This window comes from Temnothorax curvispinosus, unplaced genomic scaffold (genome assembly GCF_003070985.1).
Source record: "Temnothorax curvispinosus isolate PA1 unplaced genomic scaffold, ASM307098v1 QBEX01018473.1, whole genome shotgun sequence".
NCBI classification, from domain to species: Eukaryota; Metazoa; Arthropoda; class Insecta; order Hymenoptera; family Formicidae; genus Temnothorax; species Temnothorax curvispinosus.
Genome location: NW_020228253.1, coordinates 824251 through 846017, shown reverse-complemented (window position 1 = coordinate 846017; position 21767 = coordinate 824251). Strand labels below are relative to the sequence as shown.

Genomic DNA, 21767 nt, shown 5'->3' with positions numbered 1-21767 from the left:
AATTTTCCGCGGATTTTCTTTTAATAATAAATCATCTTTATCACTACTGGATGATGACGAAGAAAACAAATTTAATAGTCCAAATGCTAATCGTGCATCTCGTGAATTTGAAACATTGTCACCATCCCACGCAGCCATGTTGCACTGAACTGACACCGTCTCTCGGAGCTCGTGCCGAATTCTCGCACTATAGTGCAAAAACTCGGCACTAGATTTCCCAGTGAAACAGCGCGCACCATTTTCGCGCGCATCGAAACGCCCAGTGAAACACGTTGCCTGCGGCGAGTGCGCACTTAGTGCGCACTAGTTCTCCCAGTGAAAAACGCTATAAATTGTTTTACACACACGGCACACGGCGCGCGGTACTCGATCGCGTAGCGCGTATTCCCGCGGCCCGCGAAACGAGGAAGCAGGAATGCCAATCACCGAAACGAGCGCGTTCCGAAAACAGCACGAAGCACGGTGACGTCGGTGACGAGCGCGCGCGAAGCACAAACACTTCCTACCGGTGCGAGATTCCTCGGAAGAATGATAACTGAGTCACTCACGCAGGTAACACTACTCCGAGCGTTGACGGAAACAAGTGACAAGTCCGCTCATCGCCAGAAACAACGTTGAAAACGCGCCGATCTTCGAGGTACGGAGCTTTCGAGTTCAACGGTCACGCCGCTAGTACGGACTGCGCAGGTGCCTACACTGCCTACTACATCACCGTCACCGTATCGATCCGCCGCGCCGGCGGCGCGGAGCGGCGCATGACGTCACGGCTACTCGCGCGGCCGCGGCCGGTTCAAAAATACCGAAAACTTTCAACGAACAATAAAAGACAACGTATGCCGAATCTTTCGTTAACTTTCACAGGTTTAACTGGCTGTATTCTACGTTCTGCGTTCTGTCTCGGTGGTGTCTGGTCGACGTAGCTGTCTCTCGAAACGCGAGTGTTATATACATATATCGCGAACACGTAGTGATCATTAGCCTGGCGATTACGTAACTCCCTCATACTACGTTTACGCGAGCGTTACTTCTGTAGTAACTTACGATATATCATTCGTTTACGCGGAGTAACGTATCGTAAGTTACTACAAAATCCCGTTTACGCGACGGACGTATCGTAAGTTACTACAGAAGTAACGCTCGCATAAACGTAGTAACAGTCAGTACGTGAGGGATATCGAGGCGACGGTGGCTGTTTACGCGGAACAGATATTTTTGCGCGATTTATCTATATTTAAAAAATATAATATAAAATAAGGTAAAAAAAAATATAATATAAAATAAGGTAAAAATATCATCAACAGGTGCAATCAGATGCAACTCCCGGGCCGGCCGAGCGCGCGGCCGCCGCGGCCAGAATAATATCCCCTCCAGCTGGCTAGTTCAGACATTAGCACGGACGCAAACCATGTGCGGTTACCGAGCGATACGACGTAGTTGAGTTGCACTTTCTCAGGCGGCGCGTCGGAAAATGCAACACAGCAACACACGAAAAAGACCGGGATGGCCTCTCTCAGGTTTCTCTCTGACACCGTTCCTAAATAATACAATGTCGACAGCGACGCTAGTGTTCAATGTTAGAACTGTATGTATTATGTCATGTTCTCATAGTTGATAAAGTATCGATAATTGGTACGTATCTGTACTTGTCGATTATCCGCAGCTCACTTGATAGCAACAAAAATTTATCCAGGCACTTGGTAAATTACGGATTAATAGAAATTTTCTGTACAAAATTTGCGATCAATGGATAATTGATCGATAAATGGTATTAATTTGTCGCTAATTTACTATATATATAAGCGTATCCTATTAATAGTTTTTAAATCTTTGTCAAGCTAAATGAAGAAAACGCACAATCATCGCATTATCTATCTTCACTATATTTTTCCTATACAATCGTGACTTAAATAAACATATTGCGAATTCATTTCCTAACAACATTCGAAAAACACAAGATTAATTCTCTCTTATGTAGGTTTATAATAATTATAAACTTGTGTCTTATGTTCATTTCTATTAATGTTGATTAATTTTATTCTCTCTCTCTAATTTTTAGAACTAAAAATAAGAGACAAAAAATAAGTTAAGGATTAAACTTAATTTATTTTGATAGAAACATTGTAGAATATTAAACGTGTTTCGTGTACTTTGTAGCTTTCTTTTTTATGCCAAAACATATATGTGCTCAAACGAGAAGATGCAAAGATCGACCTACATACTTAATACCTTTGTAACGGATATGAAACGGATTATTGTTTTATTTTAGCAGAATAATTATATTTTTAACGTAAACAAAAAATTAAAAAATTACATTTATTCAAGTTCGAGCGCACCTGTGTTATAAGTTGAATAAGTTCTTTTATAATTGCACACACCTGATCTGCTATTAAGGCTATTTTAAATACTGACTCATATTTTCATATTACTAATACCTTACTAATACCTTGATAATAACTCGATAATCAAATTAATTATCGCTGAGATAATTTGATTAAATTGATATATTACAAGTCAACATTATCGCGTTGTAAGATAATAAAATATGTGAGATTTAATTTACGTAAAGATATATCTTAGGGAGAGTCTTAACTTGCAAAATTATATATCCGGTCAAACAGTTTTTATATAAAAAAATATATATAAAAATATAATTATGTATAATATAATAATTTTATATATAATTACATGTAAAATATGCCTATATGTTTTCTTTATTTTTGTAGACATAATCTCTGTCCGTGTACGTAGAGAAAAATAATAAGAATAATTGAAAAATAAATAGGAATACAACTTTTGTATTGTTATTTTACGATTGGATTATATAATACTGTATATATTCCATCATCATATTTTATATACAATTATTACATTGTATATAATTATATATGGCCAATTTTTTATTATTTCTTCAAACTTAACTTTTTATTAAAAAACGATGCAAATATGATTTTCTAAATTATTTTCTTTTTCTTTTTTTTTATATTATTTTTCCTGTATATATGAACAGAAATTATACAATAGAAAGAGAATATATGGATATATTTAACATTTTACATATAATTGTATATATTTATATATGTTTTTACATGAAAAATTTTTCGTCGGGTAGAGGATAGAGGGTTCCCAGAAGAGAGAAAGAATAGTGGACGAATACAGCGTGCCGTTTTGAAATTGCAAAATAATGTTTATACGTAATTGCGTAAACGTTTTGCCAATGAAACCAACCGTAAAGTGGAAGAGTTAAAATAAATTGGCGTTTTGAGTTTTGTATTAGCTCGTTCGAATAAATCAAACTGTTAAAAGCGTTTTATCTATAATACGCTTATACACGCTTGGAATAATATGAAAAGTGGAAAAGTTAGTCAGAAGAGACAATTAGATATATATGGCTGTGTTATCTGCATCTGGTCTAGCCCGAGGGTAAATAGGCTACTACCGCGAATGTTCCTACTTGTTGCATAATGTACAGCACGTATAAATAGTGCTCCCCGCGCTAAGTTAACGTCATCTTTATTCAGTGCAAGTTTGTTAAGTAGTCTCCCGCAGTTAATATCATTTCACGTATTATTGTTCGAGCCGCGCGAATGTGCGGTACCGTTGTTACGCTGTCATTGTTTAATCTTGTATTACGTTTTACTCGAATGATTTATTTAATCAAATTTACACGAGTAAGAGATACATTTTTAATTTTTTTTTCTCCTTTGAAAAACGAAAAAGTGTATTCCCTCTGTTCCACGCAGAGAAATGTATTGTAGATCTTTAAAGATTCACACGAATCTGTGTCGTGATACATATCAGAATAAGTAAACCAAAAGAAATAAAAAAATCTCTGATAAGGATTTTGTCAGAATAAGTATATATCGCTAGAATATTCCACTTGTTAGCATGCAACATTCGATGCAGTTCGACAATCCACTTATTAAATCAATCGATATATAGTTGCTGAATCGACTCCTCAGCTGTACCGACCAATTGTCGTTCAAAAAGGGTCAATAACCGATCGATGTCGCACAATTATTTGCGCATTATTCAGTAACTGCGATATATTGGTAAGGGGTATCGGGGTAAAATATCTCTTCGACCGGTCTTGCGCACGATGATTATTGACCGCGAAACTACGCGTGTGCACGTATGCAATATTGTAAATGCGTCAAGGTTTTCAAAACTTGTTGTTTCGGAATTTAAAGAATCAATTCCGAATGATTATTGTCGCATTATCGCGACCAGCTGATAAGCGCGATACAGACGTCATTACAAAATACCGAGAGCGAAAGCAAGACCATTAATCCCGACCCGAGTGATCCACGCAAATTCGCTGGGGTTCCTTATCTGCTGACCCTCAGTAACTTATCGCGCGCGGCGCGACGGTAATAAATTTAGGAGAGCGCGACCGTGTAAATACTACTGCACTGCTGAAACTGGATGTTAATTGACTTTGCAATCACCAAATACAACAGCTGATCCGATTTGATTCGATTTATTTTTAACGATGGAGGTATCGCTGATTTTGACAAAGGAGGACCAGAGTGCCTTTCACGATGAGTGAGTATATACGCGATCGCTGCACGCGACTCTATTAAACGATAACGACTAAATAAACGTGCTCTAGCCAAGAGATAGTTTAATTATATTTTTAATTATACTTTTAAAAATGTAATTTTATTATAAAATATTGAGGTATAAAATAAATGCACAATAAATCAGCTTGATCCTGTTAAGTTTATTGAAGAAACTAAAGTTAGAATTCAAATAAGAATTGACGTTCTTTTTTAATTATTCGAACAGCAAATTGCTTGAAACGTACATGGTATTTATATATTTTTCTTAATTGATTGATACGTGCGAGTTTTACGCATTATTCTTAACTATCAATTGAAATATGTGATTGTACGGTACATAAGTTGAGTTTTGAACTTGGACAATTCGTTTACGAACGGAATATATATGATCAAAAACTATTTAATTGATTTTAAATGCAGTGGCAAACGACTCGATCTTTCAAACAATTTAGGCATGAGAGAAAATTTATTTACAAAAGCGATTGTGATAAATTAAATATAACTAATTTTTAATTATTTTTTTTCAAAATTGCCTGAATTTACTTTATTATTTTAATTATATCGGATTTGAATTGTTCGAATTTCTCTGATATATTTTACTTATAAGCTTGAAAAATTTAAACATTTTAATATTTTAAGTATTTTAGATATTTTAAAATGCAAATATTTCAATATTTTAATATTTTAAAATTCAAGTATTTTAAATTTTAAATTTGCTATTCGAATTAGGACTCAGACACAATGAAAGGAATAAGGAACAAGGAATTAAACATAACCGCATCGTTTTTCAAGACGCACAGCTACTCTCTTTTTTCAAGATACGGAATTCTCTCTATGTCTAATTCCTTGTTCCTTATTTTTCTCATTGTGTATGAGCCCTTAACACTACGTAGACACTGTTTTTTGAAGCACTCACCTGCAGGACACCCTGGGACTTTCAAGTCTAAAGGGCTTTTGAACGCGTTTCTGTGTTACAAAAAATCTATAAAAATTAATGTATTTATCTTTAAGGTTTCAAAGAGTGATTTCTATACTTACATAAGGCCGGAACTGTCGCAATTTTTTTTTAAACGTTATAGGAAAAAACTGTAAAGTATGAGAAATTGCCTGTGCCTTAAAAGGCTTATGGTATGGGCCACACAAAGTGTTAAATTATAAAAACACCGGAAAATTCCAAATACTATCTTCAACAAATATATAAGATGTTTCTAGAGGAAATGACCATTAAGTTATCGAGAGCGATAACTTAATATATCTGTAGATAATTCAATATTCTACTGCAGTGGAAATTTTACCAATGATTAACACATTATTGCTTTGTCCAAAAATTAATTTACCTTAAACTATGTATATTTTTATATTAAATAATTATAAGATTGTGTATATAATATTAGAAATATGTTTTTATTTAAATCTATAAATTTTTGCAATATATGGTGCATCACACATAATATTATACTAGAGATTAAACCTATTATACATAGATTCATAGATTATTATTTTTATGAAAGAAGAGATATAAGTTGGACAGCGAAACACATATACATACAAGAAAAATATTACATATGAATAACTGTTGAGTCACGTGTAGGTAAATATGCGAGCAGACCGTGGCAGTCAAGCACGATCGTTTATTTTCGTATTCATATAATTAAAATATCTTTTTAATGATAGAACTTCAGATAGTTTTAGATAATTTTAGATATCTTAATGTTTAGGAACAGTTTCCTGCTATAAGTTTTTAAACAAAATTTGAATAAATTTTTTCTATGCTTTTTTCTTTAATATTTTCTTCTTTCTGATTATTAAAACTATAATAACATCTTTAATTTGTTCTTAAAGAACTTTCTAAATAAGACAACTATTTATCATAATGACTTAAATTTTTATTATATTTAATATCTTATTAATTAGGATTGGTAAAAACAAACTTCTTATAATAAGTAAGAGTCACTTGAAGACGGTAACAACAGAAATTTTTTATCTGTTCAATTTTTTAAGTAAATTTTTTAAAAATTTTTACTTTTTGATTAATAACATCTTTATAGTCGCAATGCTTCAAATTTGAAACAACTCTCTCTTTCTTTTTTTCTCTTTCTTTCTGTGCTTTACTATTCATGGTTTAATCTATATATTTTTGTACAAAATAAAACGCAATGTGTGTATGTGTTATGGCATATTCGGTATTTAAAATAATCTGAAAAAGAATGACGTAAGAGGTATTAATGGAAGTATTATCCTGATTTTACATTTATTTCGTCATGAGATTTCTTATCTTATCTATACGATACAGCTGGTGCTTAACGTTCGATTTTGTGCTCCAATCATATGTTGAATTTTCGTCCAACACCTCATCAGGATCGACTTTATACAGGAAGACGTTTTTAACTGGAATAATATTGTAGTAAGGAAAGTATGCATTTTAGCGATTTCGGTCGAGCGAGACGGCTTTTCAATATCGATCAGTTGTAACAATTTGTTTGGAAAGCAATTTCAAAAATTCAGTTAAATAAGAAACATCGTGCCGATATTTCAACAATTTTCAATGATTCTTTAATTGGTTTCGTTGATACATTTTGCTAGTAATTAATTTAATGAGAAAATCTCAAAAATTTAGAAAAATCTTAATTTAAAAAAAGAGTAGCCAAATCTTGACTTTTTTAAAAAAAGTCAAGATTTGGCTAGGTTAAAGAGTTACAGAGAAAAAAATCTAGATCTTTTTCTTTCAGTAAATAGAGACTTGGATTTTAGAGTGTTAATTAATAATATTGGCCAGCGTAGTATTTAATTTAATTTGATTTAACATGAATTTGCTAAAGATACGAATAGATAAACGTATCCTTGGGAGTATGCATCACCATGTATAAATGTGCCTTATTCGAGAGCATAGCAGCTATTTGACAGTATCTCGTGTCGCGAATGTCATATATGTCACGTTTTATTTGCGCTTGCCTATTAACGCGCGATATCCTCCGGCGAGAATCAATAGAAAGAAAATTAGCACAAGAATGAGTAACGTTTTACTCTCTATCATATCTACTTTAGATTATTTTAACAAAGAATTTTCGCAATCTTTTACGAAATAGATATTTAAAAAATTAAGAGAACAATAAAAAATAAATATGCCAATGTAGAAATAAAAATAAGAATAAAAAATTATATAATTAAAATTGAAAATCTTCATTATAATTCTGAATTTGTGTTATAATTCTAAGTTCAGAGATATAATTATGAATTCTTGAGTTAATTATTTATATAGCTATTAATTTCTTATTATCATTCAAGAAATTGAAAAAATTAATTAATCATTATTTTTAATATTGAAGGTAGTAAATAAATTTAAATCTGCAATTAAACCTATTATAACACTATTGAATTATAAAGATATAGCAGATTGATATTTTTAGATAGATGGAGATATTTTAACGTAGATCACTCTCTACTTATCTTTAAATGTTTTTATTTCCTCGATGCGGTATATTTAATAATATTCCGAGCGCGCGTTTCTCTATATTCCTCGAGATAAACTTAATCAGTTTGTTCGTCAACTGAAATATTATTCCGACATTGCGTTGCGCTAGATTTCGCGCTTCGCCGACGTCAACGTCGTTGTCGAAACAAATAACAATAATTGGACCACTTGCACTGTGTAACGGGTTATCATCGTATACGTCTCCTCCCCACTCCTGGTTTTCACATACCCGCGCAAGCACCCCGTGTGTCGCGACTCGTACGTACGCCGATTGGTCGTCGCGCTCATCCATGTCCAAGACCATTGGCGGGCTCTTCGCGCTCACGTTTTTCTTTTGACCAGCGTTTGAACTTCTCTATAAAATAGGCTTACGAAAGTCACGCCAGCCACTTGTCGTGAGCACGCGATATATATACGCGGCTTGATCGCGATTAAGTTTCTCGTTTCTTCATATTTTTATCAATCGTCGATTGTTCGATCTTAGCTGTTCGATCCGCGTTCCAATCGCAGTTATTCGATATTGAAAAATGCCGTTTCCGGAAACCGCCAATGGTCATGACAGCTACTCGGCTGTCAAACGGTTGACCAATAACGATGTGTTGCAAACAAACGTGAAGCAGGAGCGACACACGTAAGTCCCATTTAAATTGTTTCTCATAGAATTTCAAGTGTCATCGATATCAAAGATCTAACATGCAAGATGTCTTAACAAAAAAATATTAAAAAGAAATAGCAAAAAAATATTTTATTTTTGAAAGCTCTATTGGAAGTCATATCTTTTTAACTTTGGTAACATTTATTCTTGAACATCTTTGTAATTAATTTGCAAATTAAAATGTTATCGAGTCCATTCCTAAGAAATTAAGTAAAAATAAACTGCTTTAAAAACTGTAAAATAAGAAAGAGAACTTTTCTTCGTCAGCGAATAAATAACATGGAAAATGATATTCGACACTAATTGGTAAAAATCATTTATTTGTATATCTCACGACGTTTTGATTATTGATTTTGGTTCTTCTCTATTATTTCAATTTACACATGTCGTATACAACCAATCCTAGTTATAGCATTGTGCCCAGCAAGCCAGAAGTCAAGAAACTAAAAATTACATTAATCAGTTGAAATTATAATAAAGGAATAAATAATACATAATTTAAATTAGAGAACTTATACGCTAAGAAAAAAATATTTGGTATTTGCGACTATAATTGCACAGTAAAATAAAAAAGGGGTTCCTATTTTTATAGTCCCGGTCAAATTATCCGTGTCTTTTTGCAAATTAATTATGTTGTGTTTTTTTGAAAACACAACATTTTAATGAAAAACATCTCAGCGATCTCACGTTTTCTGGTTTGTTTTTTACCATGTAAGATCTGAATCTCAGTTTTCAACTATTCAAATTAATGATTGTAGGCAGTGTTTATTGACGACGGAATGGTTATTAGTATGCTTTCTAATGTCCTAATGCTTGATGCTACGTATCTATAGGTGCCTTTTAGTTTGATGACGTCAATATAGAAGTGTCGTCACAGTTTGTGCAATTGATTTTGTAAACTACATTGGTTTATTTGAAACTATTAAGTTTGTCCTTGCTCTTCTTTATGACACAATCGGGCTTTTTAGGGACTGTGTAAAGTACGCGGAAATCACAATTTCTTCAAGATACGACGTATTCTCTCACTAAGACTCTTAATGTAAGGAATAGTTATAAACATTTTTGTTACTTGATTTACATTATCGATTCCATTATCATCAATTATTGGCGTTAAAAAGCTCGATTGTGTCATTTGTGCACGAAACCTAAGTTCTCTAATTTGTACCCAGGTAGCAGAGTGACGTCTTAATAACGTCTTAATGACGTTTCTAGACGTCAATTAGACGTCTTTAGACGTTATTCTGTTACCTGGGTAGGATTGGTTGTATACGATATATATTATGTTAATTAAAATTACACTTGAGAAGGATCAAAATCAATGGTCGTGAGATATACAAATAAATGATTTTTGCCAGTTAGTGTCAAATATAAATTTCCTTGTTGTTTAAAACTTTATTTAAATATTTTTTATAAGCACATTTTAACGTGGGATAGTAATTAGACATAATTGTAAAATATATGCAAAATATAAACCCAGGTAGCACATACACGTTTCAGAAATGTTTTATAAGCGTTTTTCCGAAACGTTTTATGACCGATTTCTAGACACGTTTCTCGAGTAAAAATGTCCATTCGAAAAACGTTCGATGGAACGTTTCTTTTCCGATAAAATAACGTTTAAAAAACTATTATAGAAACGTTTTGTTTTAATGATAAAGACATTTTAGATAAAGACATTTAAAATTCCTACTTTTCACGTCTTTTGAACGTGTTTATGACGTCTTTGAGACATGTTCTAGAAGCTTTATGCATACCATCTATGACGTCTATTCTTTTTCGAATTAAGAAATTCCTGAACTGGTGCACATTCGTGCAATAAGTTAAAGTGAAGCAAAATATACTTGTCTCACTCTAACTTAATTGCATTACTAATGTGCACCAGTTCAGGAAGTTCTTCAAAACGGAACACACGTATAAATGTTCTTTCAATGGCCACGTTCAGCAGAACGTTTATTTTGCAACTGTTGGGAGTTTTCTAAGCTCAGATTTGTCCGATGATAAATAGATTAAGACCGGTAGGACAAAATTAATTTAAGTAAATAAGTGGATATATGTGCATGGATAAAATGACTTATTTTGTGCAATAATTAGTGCAATATCAATTTAAATGTTTCAAAAAAGGCTATTAAAGCTATTTTATTTATATATATATATATATATATATATATATATATATATATATATGTATATAGTATGTATATAGATAAAGCAAATTATAATTTTGAAAGAAAACAGACAAACAGGTATTTTTGTTAGCTGTAGAAACGTAAAAAATACGTTTCTTAAACCATGGTTTCAAAAACATTTTTGTTCAAACGTTTCTTAATGGTTCTTTACGGTTATGAAACTATGTATACGTTCAAAAAACGTATATGAAACTAATATGTACTACCTGGGAAAGAATCCGCGAGTCAAAATGTGTATACAAATGATATTTGTTATTGCCGTCTACTGACGATTACCAATATTGCGAAATTAGTTGAGTTAATTCTACTTCTCACAAATATGACGCAAATCGAATGAACGAAGTATTCCATGCAGGCGTACGCTCGCGCGCTCGCTATAATTCGATGTAATTTCGCTCTGAAACTGGTACAAAACGATGCGGTTACCTGCTAAACTACCGGCAAGCTCAAATAGTAGCGGATTTAAGCTAAATGCGTAACATAGGCTTCAGAGGTATTACAAATCATGCATCGGAATACGTATGCGTGTGCGAAGCGCGTTTTCGCGAATATACGTGGTGCTCGGGAAAAAGTTGCGAGCCATTTCGAGGCCTTGTAGCTATCAACAAGTTATACAACGGTTCTGATTGAAGCAAAAAACGTGAAATTGTTGCTTGACAGAAACAAAAACATGTGTCAATATAGGAGTGTTGAAAATTATGTAAGAGTTATATACGTATTTCATTCTGTAGGTGCTAGAATTTCTCAATTTGCAATGAGATAGATATTTCAGTGTCTATAACAAAAATCTTTGAAAGATTGATCTTTGATGCTGATTAAAAAAATAAAATGTACGAGTATATTAGAATAAAGAAGTTGCTTTCAATTCGACGTGATGTTTGCTCGTACTCGCGCACGAGAAAAATCGATTTATCCGTAACTAATTTTTCCTTGTTCAAGGAGAAAATTAGTTCCGGATAAATCGATCTATTTACCTTGAACGGCCGTTATATTGATTGCGAATGACACATTACTTTGAGTAATTAGTCACTTTTTGTCCGTTGACGGTGATGCATTAACAGCCGTTCACCATCATGGAAAAACGTGCGCTACAAGTCACATTTTTACATTTCCAATAGTCTCATTCTTGTTATGTAATGTACTTTTGCATACGTAGAATAGATTAAAGAGGTAAATTCTAAGCGAGTCAATCATATTTCACGCGAACGTGTTAATAAATGAAATGTTAGAAGCAATAAAAAAGTGAAATAGAGTATAGCATTTTCTTGCCTCATAATGTTTAAAGAAAAGAGGTAGACGCCTTTTAATTCTTAATCGAGTTTCTTCGACATTGAGGTGACATACAGGATAGACAAATTAATATATGAATTTATGCCAAATATATTTCTAAACTAATGTTATCTGCTCGTTACAAGCAAAGCTATATACGAGGTAACAGTCAAAAACAAGCATAATAAGATGTAACAAAGTTATAATTTATGTTTATTTATAGTAAAATATATAATTTATTAAATAATTCCGAACGTTTTGACTGTACTAAGTCTTCTTTAGCGGTAAAAACTATTATTAGAATCTATAATACGTGTCAATTATCTCTGATTAAGACAAAATAAGGCATTGAAATAAATATATAAGAAATGTATAAATAATAAAAAATAGAGAAAATAAAAATACAACATTGGTAAATGTCTCTAAACATATTATTGTTTTTTTTTCTTTTCTGATATTTTAGTTACACCGAGTATGCCAGATTTACACAGAACTCATCTATCTTGTATGCGCACACACGCGCGCAAATGCACACGCAAAATTTCCGTGAATTGAAGTGAACGGGCGCGCATATAACAACCCGAGTGTAGTAATTGAAACTTGCGACTATTTGGCCATTTTGGTGTCCGCAATTTCACAAAATGCGAAACATTAAGGTGTATAAAATTTTTGAGATTCAACTTTAGGATCAAAATATTAAGCGTTCAAGTAATTAAATGTAGAAAAATCCAAGAATTTTATTTTTTTAGATTACAATTATTTATTTCAAAAAATTTTTTAAACCAAAATTTTAAAAAATATTTAATAATTCTAGGAGCTGATTAACTTAAAAATTCATAAAAACGAAGAATTCGTGATCCAAGGTTCAAAACTTTAGGAATTTAAAGAAAAAACTGTGGAACTACAATAAAGAAGATCAATAATTTATATATTTTAGTGCTATTAAAAAAATAAAATAATTATTCATTTTTAAAACTGTATGTCGAGTTGATATTCGCATTTCCTTTTTGCGCCTTTGACAATTTGGCACAAGCATCAAAGCTTGATAGCTATAAGGAATTTCATTCAAACGTTAAGTATAATATCGACTGATTTGAGAAAAAAAAAATGGAAATCCACGGCACACCTATTTAATTATCTTTATCTCGTACGAATATTTCCTTATTGCATATTTCATATGTCCCATCTGGAATTGTACGCGGAAGTGAAATCTGGTTTCTGTTCGGGACTTTTTTATAAGGAAATAATCAAGATGCATTAGTATAAATTAAAAATTCAAATCTCATTTTAATTTGCAATAATTGTCACACGCCGCGCGGCATTTGCATAACAAACTAAAAAACAAGATCAGTCGTGCGATGAGAATCAATATCGGTTAATCTATGAAAATTAATAGAGTGAATGTAATAATATACACAAGCGTGTATGCGTAATTACGACCCTGAGCGCACCAATTTTATTCGATGTGAATGTACATATTTAATCATTTATAACTCAATGTAGTAATGATATTTCCGTATAAAGATTTTCGAATTTAATTAAGTTCCGAGATGCGCATTCTTTTTTAAAAATAGCTTACTTTGGAAAACTTGAGCAAAAATTGATGATAATGAAATATGTATTATATATACGGAAAAAAAATTTAATTAAAAAAAAGAAGTTGCTTTAATTAAACGTCAAAGTCACGGGCTACCACAAACATAAATAGTTAATTCAATTGGATATTATTGGGTCAAATATTTAACAAGTAGAAATATTAATCGACCAAATATTTAAATTATTAAAACAACAATCTGATGTTTTTTGTTCATTAATATTGTGTGTGTGTGTGTGATGTTGCATTAATAGATTTCATTTTGATTACACTGATGCTGTTGATATTATACAATATCATTTTTTTTCCATGTACGAAGCTTGCGTAATTTGATAGAAAATTTTGCCCGATAGTTTCATTAGGAACAATGTAATATATATTTGTTTTTCAACGAAATTCGGTTTCAAAACCGACAAGTAATTTGGCGCGCAGTGGAAAAATGTATACAAATAAACACAAAAAATACAGATAGTTATATGTGAGTAACAGTTTTGATCTTTATAGAGTTTTCTAATAAAAAAAACTCTCATTCAGACATCTTGGTTTTATTAGATGTAACGTTATTGTTCATAAACATTCCTCTGGATCAATGGTATCAGCAATCAAGGGTATCAGCAATCGATGTGGCGATATTTAAAAAAGGAAACGAAAATACCGAAAAAAGAGTTCTTATCTGCACTTGAATTTGTATTATCATCTACATACTTCACCTTTATAATAACGTGATATACATTATAAGTAAATCTACGATACACCGCAGTGGGGTCTCCACTATCTCCGATTATCGCTGACGTGATGCAATTAAGATTTAGAGAAAACACCACTAAAACTAACCGAATTAGATTTAACTTTGTATCGCCGCTATGTGGATGATATAATCTTAGCAGCGCCGTGCGATAATATTCAGAACATCGTAGACATTTTTAAATAATTATCACAAAAGACTTAATAAGTTTGCTGTGAAATATGAGAATAACCGTTGTTTAAATTTTTTAGATCTATTTTTATACATCGTAGACTATACATGTACATAGACTGGCATCACAAAAAAAAAACGTTTTCAGGCAGATGCCTTTCATGTTTTTCTAATCACCCGGATTACCACAAGATAGGCACGATCTTTAGCTTAGTTGACAGAGCTAGCTTATTGTCTCATTCCATGTTTTATAAAAAGAACTTAGAAATAGTTATTGATATTTTATTGAACAACCCTCTTAAATTGATTTTTAAAGAGATTAATTTGAGATTAAAATGTTTATTCAAGAGTAAATTTAAACACAGGAATTGATGATTCATATTTTAGCATAGGTTACATAGGTACTTGACGAACTAGCTAATTGTAAAATTTAATTTATTTTGGTTTACCTGACACATAAAATTGTATGTACTGTTCACCGTTATTTATTTATTTAACTTATTTAACAGCTTTTATTTAACACTTAACTTTATTTAACAGTTATTGTTGCTGGGTTATTGGCTCTTTTCCTTTCAATTTTACACACGATACACACGAGCGTGTTCATTCTTTTATTTAAAACACAAAAAAGGCTATAAAGATCCAGTCCGATTGGAAAAGGCACATCTCTGTTTATTAATATATTTATATTAATATAATTTTTAATACATTCAAAAACTCTGTTGTCGTAATCTGAGAAACCAGATTCGAGTCCACTAGAGCCATGTAACATGGAAAGTTTTTTCCGAAAAACTGCGCCCTTCGTGCAAGATAGGCTCTTGTGCGGAGCAAACTGGGCTCCGTCTTTCGGAAAGAGACGTTAAGCCGTTGGTCCAAAGGGTTAAGTGAGAGGAGAAAGGGTAGTATTGAATGAGAATGGAATAAAGGGTTGGGAACGTCCCTACAAAACGCCTTGCAATCCTGAAGGGAGTCAATAAACGTATTTATCTTTATTTTTAATTTTGTTGTGCATATGTACGCGTGTGTGTGTGAACGGGGTGGGCGGATGGACATGTGAAAGTGGAAGTGACGCACACTGCGCGTGCATAATTTGTCTTTTACTGCAGTAATTATGATAAAACGTCAAACTCGTCGTATCAAGTAATCGTATACTCGCGATATCCAACTTTTGAAACTACTTGTATCGTCGGATCGGGATATGAATTATTATACCCACGGTGGCTGGTCTCCATAGTTGTCATTACCGCAAAGCCCAGGTACGCAATTACATACAATTATGATGGGACGTTTAATATAGCTGCGCGATCGTGTAAGCTAAAGCAACGGGTACGACGTCCGCTTAATCAGTACCAATCTGTTGAGTACGCTTTAATATGTCTCTCTGATATCGGCGCAGAGAGAGAAGGCGACTGGCTCCCCGGCCACGTTCGATCGCGCGCGGGTTTGATAATGAGAGTTCCTTCGCAACCCTCTTGCCTGCAGCGCAGCTTGGCCTCATACGGGTTGATTTACATAATTAAGATCAAAGATCAAACATTAAAAGAAAAAGCTAAATGTAAGAAAGTTACGAAAATTATGAGTTGTCTCAATATTACAAGTATTTACATTTACAATTTTATATCGATCGTGTACAAGTAATGAATAAGTAGTTATATAATAAAGCTTGTATTTGAGTGTTTAATATGGACCCTCGCTCGATCGTGGACAATTTAACGTGCTTGTATTTATTGCAATAAATACGAAATGCAATTTTATGTCTTTCAGGTACACCTTCGAAATATTGCAGGAGTCAGCGCAATACTTACTGGACCGCATCAAGATTAGGCCGAAGATAGGGGTGATATGCGGTTCGGGAATGGGTTAGTAATATTGCATATATTCTTTCTTGTACTTTACACACTTCTTGTGCTTTATATACACGATTCGTTTACTGGATTATCAAGTGATATAATCTTATTCATTGTCGATATAAATCGGCACGCCTAATCCATTACCAATAATCCAAAACCAATGTTTTGTAGAATCAACTTTTTGAAAGTTTATGGATCTTAAACGTTTGTTTATTTAATCAAGTCTAATTGATACGTCGCTAATGGTGTGAGACATGAAAATACTTTATTATTTTTATTTGGAATAAAAAATTGATATTTGACATTATTTGGGAATTTTTATAAATACAACAAGATAATAATGCAATATCCTAAATTCCTGCATATTATTACTTTAATGTACACGGTGCTTCTGAAGCTAATTTATCCAAGTTTTGTGCCAGCTCTATTATACAGATTGTAATTGAGAAGATAAGTTGTTTGTGAAAAAATAATCGTGATAAACGATTTTAAAATGTATATTTCTACGCGCTATTATTTGTATAATATTTATTAAGTATTGCTACAGCAAAATTAGTAACGTCTGCCTAATTACGATTCCACTCTTATATGTATTTTGTGCTTTTCACGCTTATATTCCGCTTAGCATTAAGCACAGCTATATCTGGTTTTGATCCTGTTTACACGTAATAACTTTAATTATGTTAAGAAAGCAAGACTTTAAAGCACGAATAGTCACGTTTGACTGTGCAAGCGTGTTGCACGCGCGTATTAAGCTAAAGTCATTGTAAAGTATTTAAAGGTTCTCAGGAACAAATTAATCTACCTTTTCTCGGGAATGATTATGGCTTCAGGAAAGGATTAATCGACGAGGCATGCGAGATCTTCAGAATTGAATACCAGAACATTTAATAATGTTATTTATCGCTCGTTCTACACTGAAAGGGGTATAAATAATTCTTCCAAAATTACTCCGATCAGTTAGCGTCTAAAATCTTCTACACCGAAAGATTTCCAGAAAGACGTTTATTGAAGATTAACGGGTTTAACGATGGTTTATGTGAGTGTGCGTATGTTGCTTCGAACAAATCTAAACGGCCCTGCGGGATCTCCGGTGACGGTATATCCTATCACACAGCTTTGTGTTTATTCCTAAACAGGATCATATGAGCAAAACGAGTTGTGTCCAGGTTCGATCGCGGAATCCCTCGTGGACAAGCAATGCTTCCCCTACGAAGAGATCCCACATTTTCCGGTGTCCACGGTAAAAGGCCACACCGGCCAGATGGTCTTCGGTTATCTTCAAGGCGTACCGGTCATGTGCATGCAGGGCAGGTTTCATTATTACGAAGGCTATCCACTCTGGAAGGTACGACTGGCTACACTGCAATTACAATCTCTGGGTAAAAACAAATGATAAAGTATTGTATTTATCGAGACGTGTGACAATGGCTGCTTGCAGTGCGCCATGCCGGTGAGAGTGATGAAGCTGGTAGGAGTGACGCATCTAATCGCTACAAACGCGGCCGGCGGTCTAAATCCCACCTACAAAGTCGGTGACATCATGATAGTGAAGGATCATGTGAATATGATGGGTTTTGCCGGTAACAACCCGCTTCAAGGACCGAACGACGACAGGTGGGATTCGCGCTCTTTGCGAATTTTTTTACCAATATGTACGACATAAGTATAGTTAAATTATATCTAGTGGATTGTTTAACACGTTGATTGCTATGATGGTCACCTGTTTTCTTAGTGAGACCGTGGTAATCATTGATGGACCGGCGTTACCAATTTTTTTAAAATGCTTGTAAAAAATAAGTACCACCTTATACATATATAGAATTTTAGATGACACAGATAGCTAGATAACAATATGAAGTAAAAAGTGTGCTATTCAATGTAATATTCACGAGAATACAGTCTTATTTAATCATATTATTCAATATTTTATCATTATATGATCATAATAATGAATATTCTACTGTGATACTTACAATTAGAATAAAACGTACAAAATTCGCGTGGCACAGTTAACGTGTCAAGGAAATTTTAGTCCTGTAGAAAGGTCTTTATAATCGACTGTGATGAAAAATTAAATTAATTTTGCTTGGAAACAAAAAACGAATACAACTAGCAACGGAAAGAATTGTTCAACTTTAAGCAATTGTAAGAGGATGTTGATAAAAAATGTAGAAAAAATAACGGAATTGGGTGGAGGAGAGGTTGAAATAAGGTAGATAAAGAGTGATGGTAGAACGTAAGGTAGAACGTAGAAAAACTTAACAGAGCAAATACGTCGATCGGTGCAAATAGTTTATCAATCGCTCGTTTATGAGTTGGGTGAGTTTCGATAATGTTTTTACCCGTAGACATTACAACGAAAGTATTTGAATTTGTTAAACAACGTGATTCTTTAAAGGTTTTTAAATTATGTTTGTTTTTATCTATATGATGAATCAAAGAAATGTATTTTTTTATTCTTTCTTTCTTAAGAAGGACAGGCAATTAAATCAAACAAATTAATGTCTGAAATATTCATTCAAAGTATAAAAATCACGATTTTATTATTTAATTATTATTCGTTATTTATTATTTTAACATTCTTCTGTTCTTAGCATATATTTGTTTCTTTGTTTCTCAGATTTGGTCCTCGATTTCCGCCCATGAACAAGGCTTACAACGCCACGTTGATGGAGATCGGTAGACAGGAAGCTGAAGAAATGGGTATTGGCGATATCGTACACAAGGGAGTTTACACGTGTTTGGGTGGGCCCAATTTCGAGACGGTAGCAGAGTTGAAGATGCTGCGAATGGTCGGCGTCGACGCCGTTGGTACGTCGCAGTTATTTATCAATTATAATTAAGCCTAGTATTAAACGCATTGACAATTTACTATTGTATTGTGCCATGCATATTCCTGCTCGGTTTTTACAGTCTGTTTACTGTTAGATTACGCTCAATTTTATGCAGTTTTTGGCGTCAATTTATAAACATTTCATTTTATAAACAGCAAATTTTGCGAGCAAAATACAAGATGAACGGGGATACAGAATTTTAATCTAAAATTCTGATTGAATTTGCTGCCAGTTTGCAAGCGTATTGTAACTACGTATATCTAACAATTTACATTGCAAAGTTAGTTTCTTTGGTTTATCCAAGTCCGTCTTAAAAAAATGTTTCAAGAAAGTTATAATTTTGCAAATTCTTATTGTATTTATGACTCTTCACAAAAAATATAGGTATGATATATATTTAATTTATAATTTTAAATGTATGTAGCCACGTGGTTACAGTGAAAACGAAATAGTTAATTGTTATTGAAGAAATTAATATAGTATATTATACGTTTGAAACAAAAGATATGAAATAACATTAATTTCTTAGCTGTTATTACACAAACGACACTCTAATCATTCAAAATACCAATTAAAAATACCAATAAATGTCAATACAGTACAAAATCCTGTTAGAGACATTCAATGCTGACGTTACAACAATATTTGAGTTCGTATAATATCACGTGTATGCTGATTCATTGATAAGCAATTAAGCCTTTTTGCTGCACTGAAAACAGCTGATGATAAATTTAAGTGTTTTGCAATCACTCGCCCACTTATCTGCATAACGTCGTGTGGGGCAATTATATCTATAGAATGAATGAGATAACGGAATGACCTTTAAATTGTAATGATGAAATTAGTCCTCTTATAACATTTTTATGAATGGTTGTATTTTTACGTTGAAATATATTTTGCATTAAAATACATAATAATTAATAATAAAGAAATGGTTTACATATAATAATTTTCAAAGGGTGAGATAGTGATTACTATTATTTTGTCACTGGCAAATGGTCGCATTCTGTCCTATTACAGACGTTAATGTGTAGTTAACGTCTCTAATTAATGTATAATTATATAATTATATATTATATGTATAATTATTATATAATTACACATTAACGTCTCTAACAGAATAAACTCTAATAGACTCAATAGACATATTAGAGACGTTAATTCTTTCCTTCGTTTTCTTTACACTTTAATTTATTTTTTTTATTGCGAACTTGTGTGCTTTTATTTGTTAAAGTTAAATTATACTTCTTCTCATTATATATAATATATATGTAATATTTTTCTTTATGTACAGCTATTTTTATGTGTAATAACACATGTTGACGTCACTGTTTAGGTATGTCCACGGTTCATGAAGTGATCACCGCCCGGCATTGCGATCTCACCGTGTTCGCATTCAGTTTAATCACCAATTCGTGCGTCACTGAATACGAGGATCACGGTGAAGCGAACCATGAGGAAGTGATGGACGTTGGCAAGGCGCGACAGCCGGTTCTTCAGGAATACGTGTCCAGAATCGTGATACGTCTCAGAGACATGCTGCAATTACCGACGAAATAATTTGTTCGAGATTTTGACGATCGGGAACGTTCGCTTCGCCATAGGGGGGATCTCAGATTGTTGAGTTGTTCATTTCAATTCTTTATTTTCATCTCTATAAACAAAGCTCCGGAAAGTTTCGTTTATTAAGAATTGAGAAATTGTAGCACCAAATAAGGTTTCAATTTCAGCTTTCGTCTATCCAGTATAAGATTCTTGAATTACTTTGAGATCCTTTCTTAACGAAACTGTAGTAATAGCAATCATAAGTGGCGGAGACTTAATGCGTGATTGACAGGGGCAGTTCTCGAATCCTCGTTATTCCCATCGCAGTTTCTTACCTATTTAGTTGGCGTCTAGGTTCCACTTATCTGAATTTGAGCTCGATTCAGATCTCAATTGATTCGTTATCGCGTCTTGAGGGGCCCTCGTTGGAGAAGGAAATGAGGAAGGAATGGGGGGAAGAAGAGAAGAAAAAGGAGCGGAGAAGGAGGACTTAAAGACGGAGGGTTAGTCAGCGCTTCCTCTCAATTTTCCACCCTCGTTACCCTCATCTCGTTTCCGTACTCTTCTATCGCTAATGCATCGTCATTCAGTTCCGATAAATCTGGAAGACTATATACGGTACAGGAATATCGAATTAAATTATGATTTGTTAAGCGAAAAAATTGCGCTCGTGATGGAACGATTGCCATTAAGGTATTTTCTTATTACGCGATATGTTATGGATCTTGCAACTTTTTGTATGTTTAAATAATATTCAGTTTAGGATATTATTCTAGAATCATTATTTTCGAAGAAATACGAAGAAATCATTATTTTCGAAGAAAAACGAAAAAATATTAGGCTAAAAATTTTCAAGTTGAAAAATCTCTACATCGTGAATTTAC

The 21767-nt window shown here is 33.1% G+C and overlaps 1 protein-coding gene and 1 long non-coding RNA gene across 3 annotated transcripts; both read left to right on the top strand.

The window, feature by feature from the left end:
- Positions 1–363: 363 nt before the first annotated feature.
- Positions 364–1452, top strand: LOC112468450. Its single transcript, XR_003042393.1, has 3 exons — positions 364–687; positions 862–990; positions 1302–1452. It is a non-coding gene; the product is annotated as an uncharacterized LOC112468450 (long non-coding RNA).
- A 6959-nt stretch (positions 1453–8411) lies between these two features.
- Positions 8412–21370, top strand: LOC112468435 (purine nucleoside phosphorylase). Of its 2 annotated transcripts, none has more exons than XM_025037602.1 (6): positions 8412–8662; positions 16416–16510; positions 17641–17849; positions 17943–18118; positions 19125–19315; positions 20675–21370. In XM_025037602.1, exons 1-6 carry the CDS (start codon positions 8559–8561, stop codon positions 20896–20898), a joined length of 999 nt encoding a protein of 332 aa, XP_024893370.1. In that variant the 5' UTR covers positions 8412–8558; the 3' UTR covers positions 20899–21370. The 2 variants fall into 2 exon arrangements, with proteins under 2 accessions (XP_024893370.1, XP_024893371.1); XM_025037603.1 differs by having other exon boundaries at positions 8413–8662; positions 17671–17849.
- Positions 21371–21767: the final 397 nt, after the last annotated feature.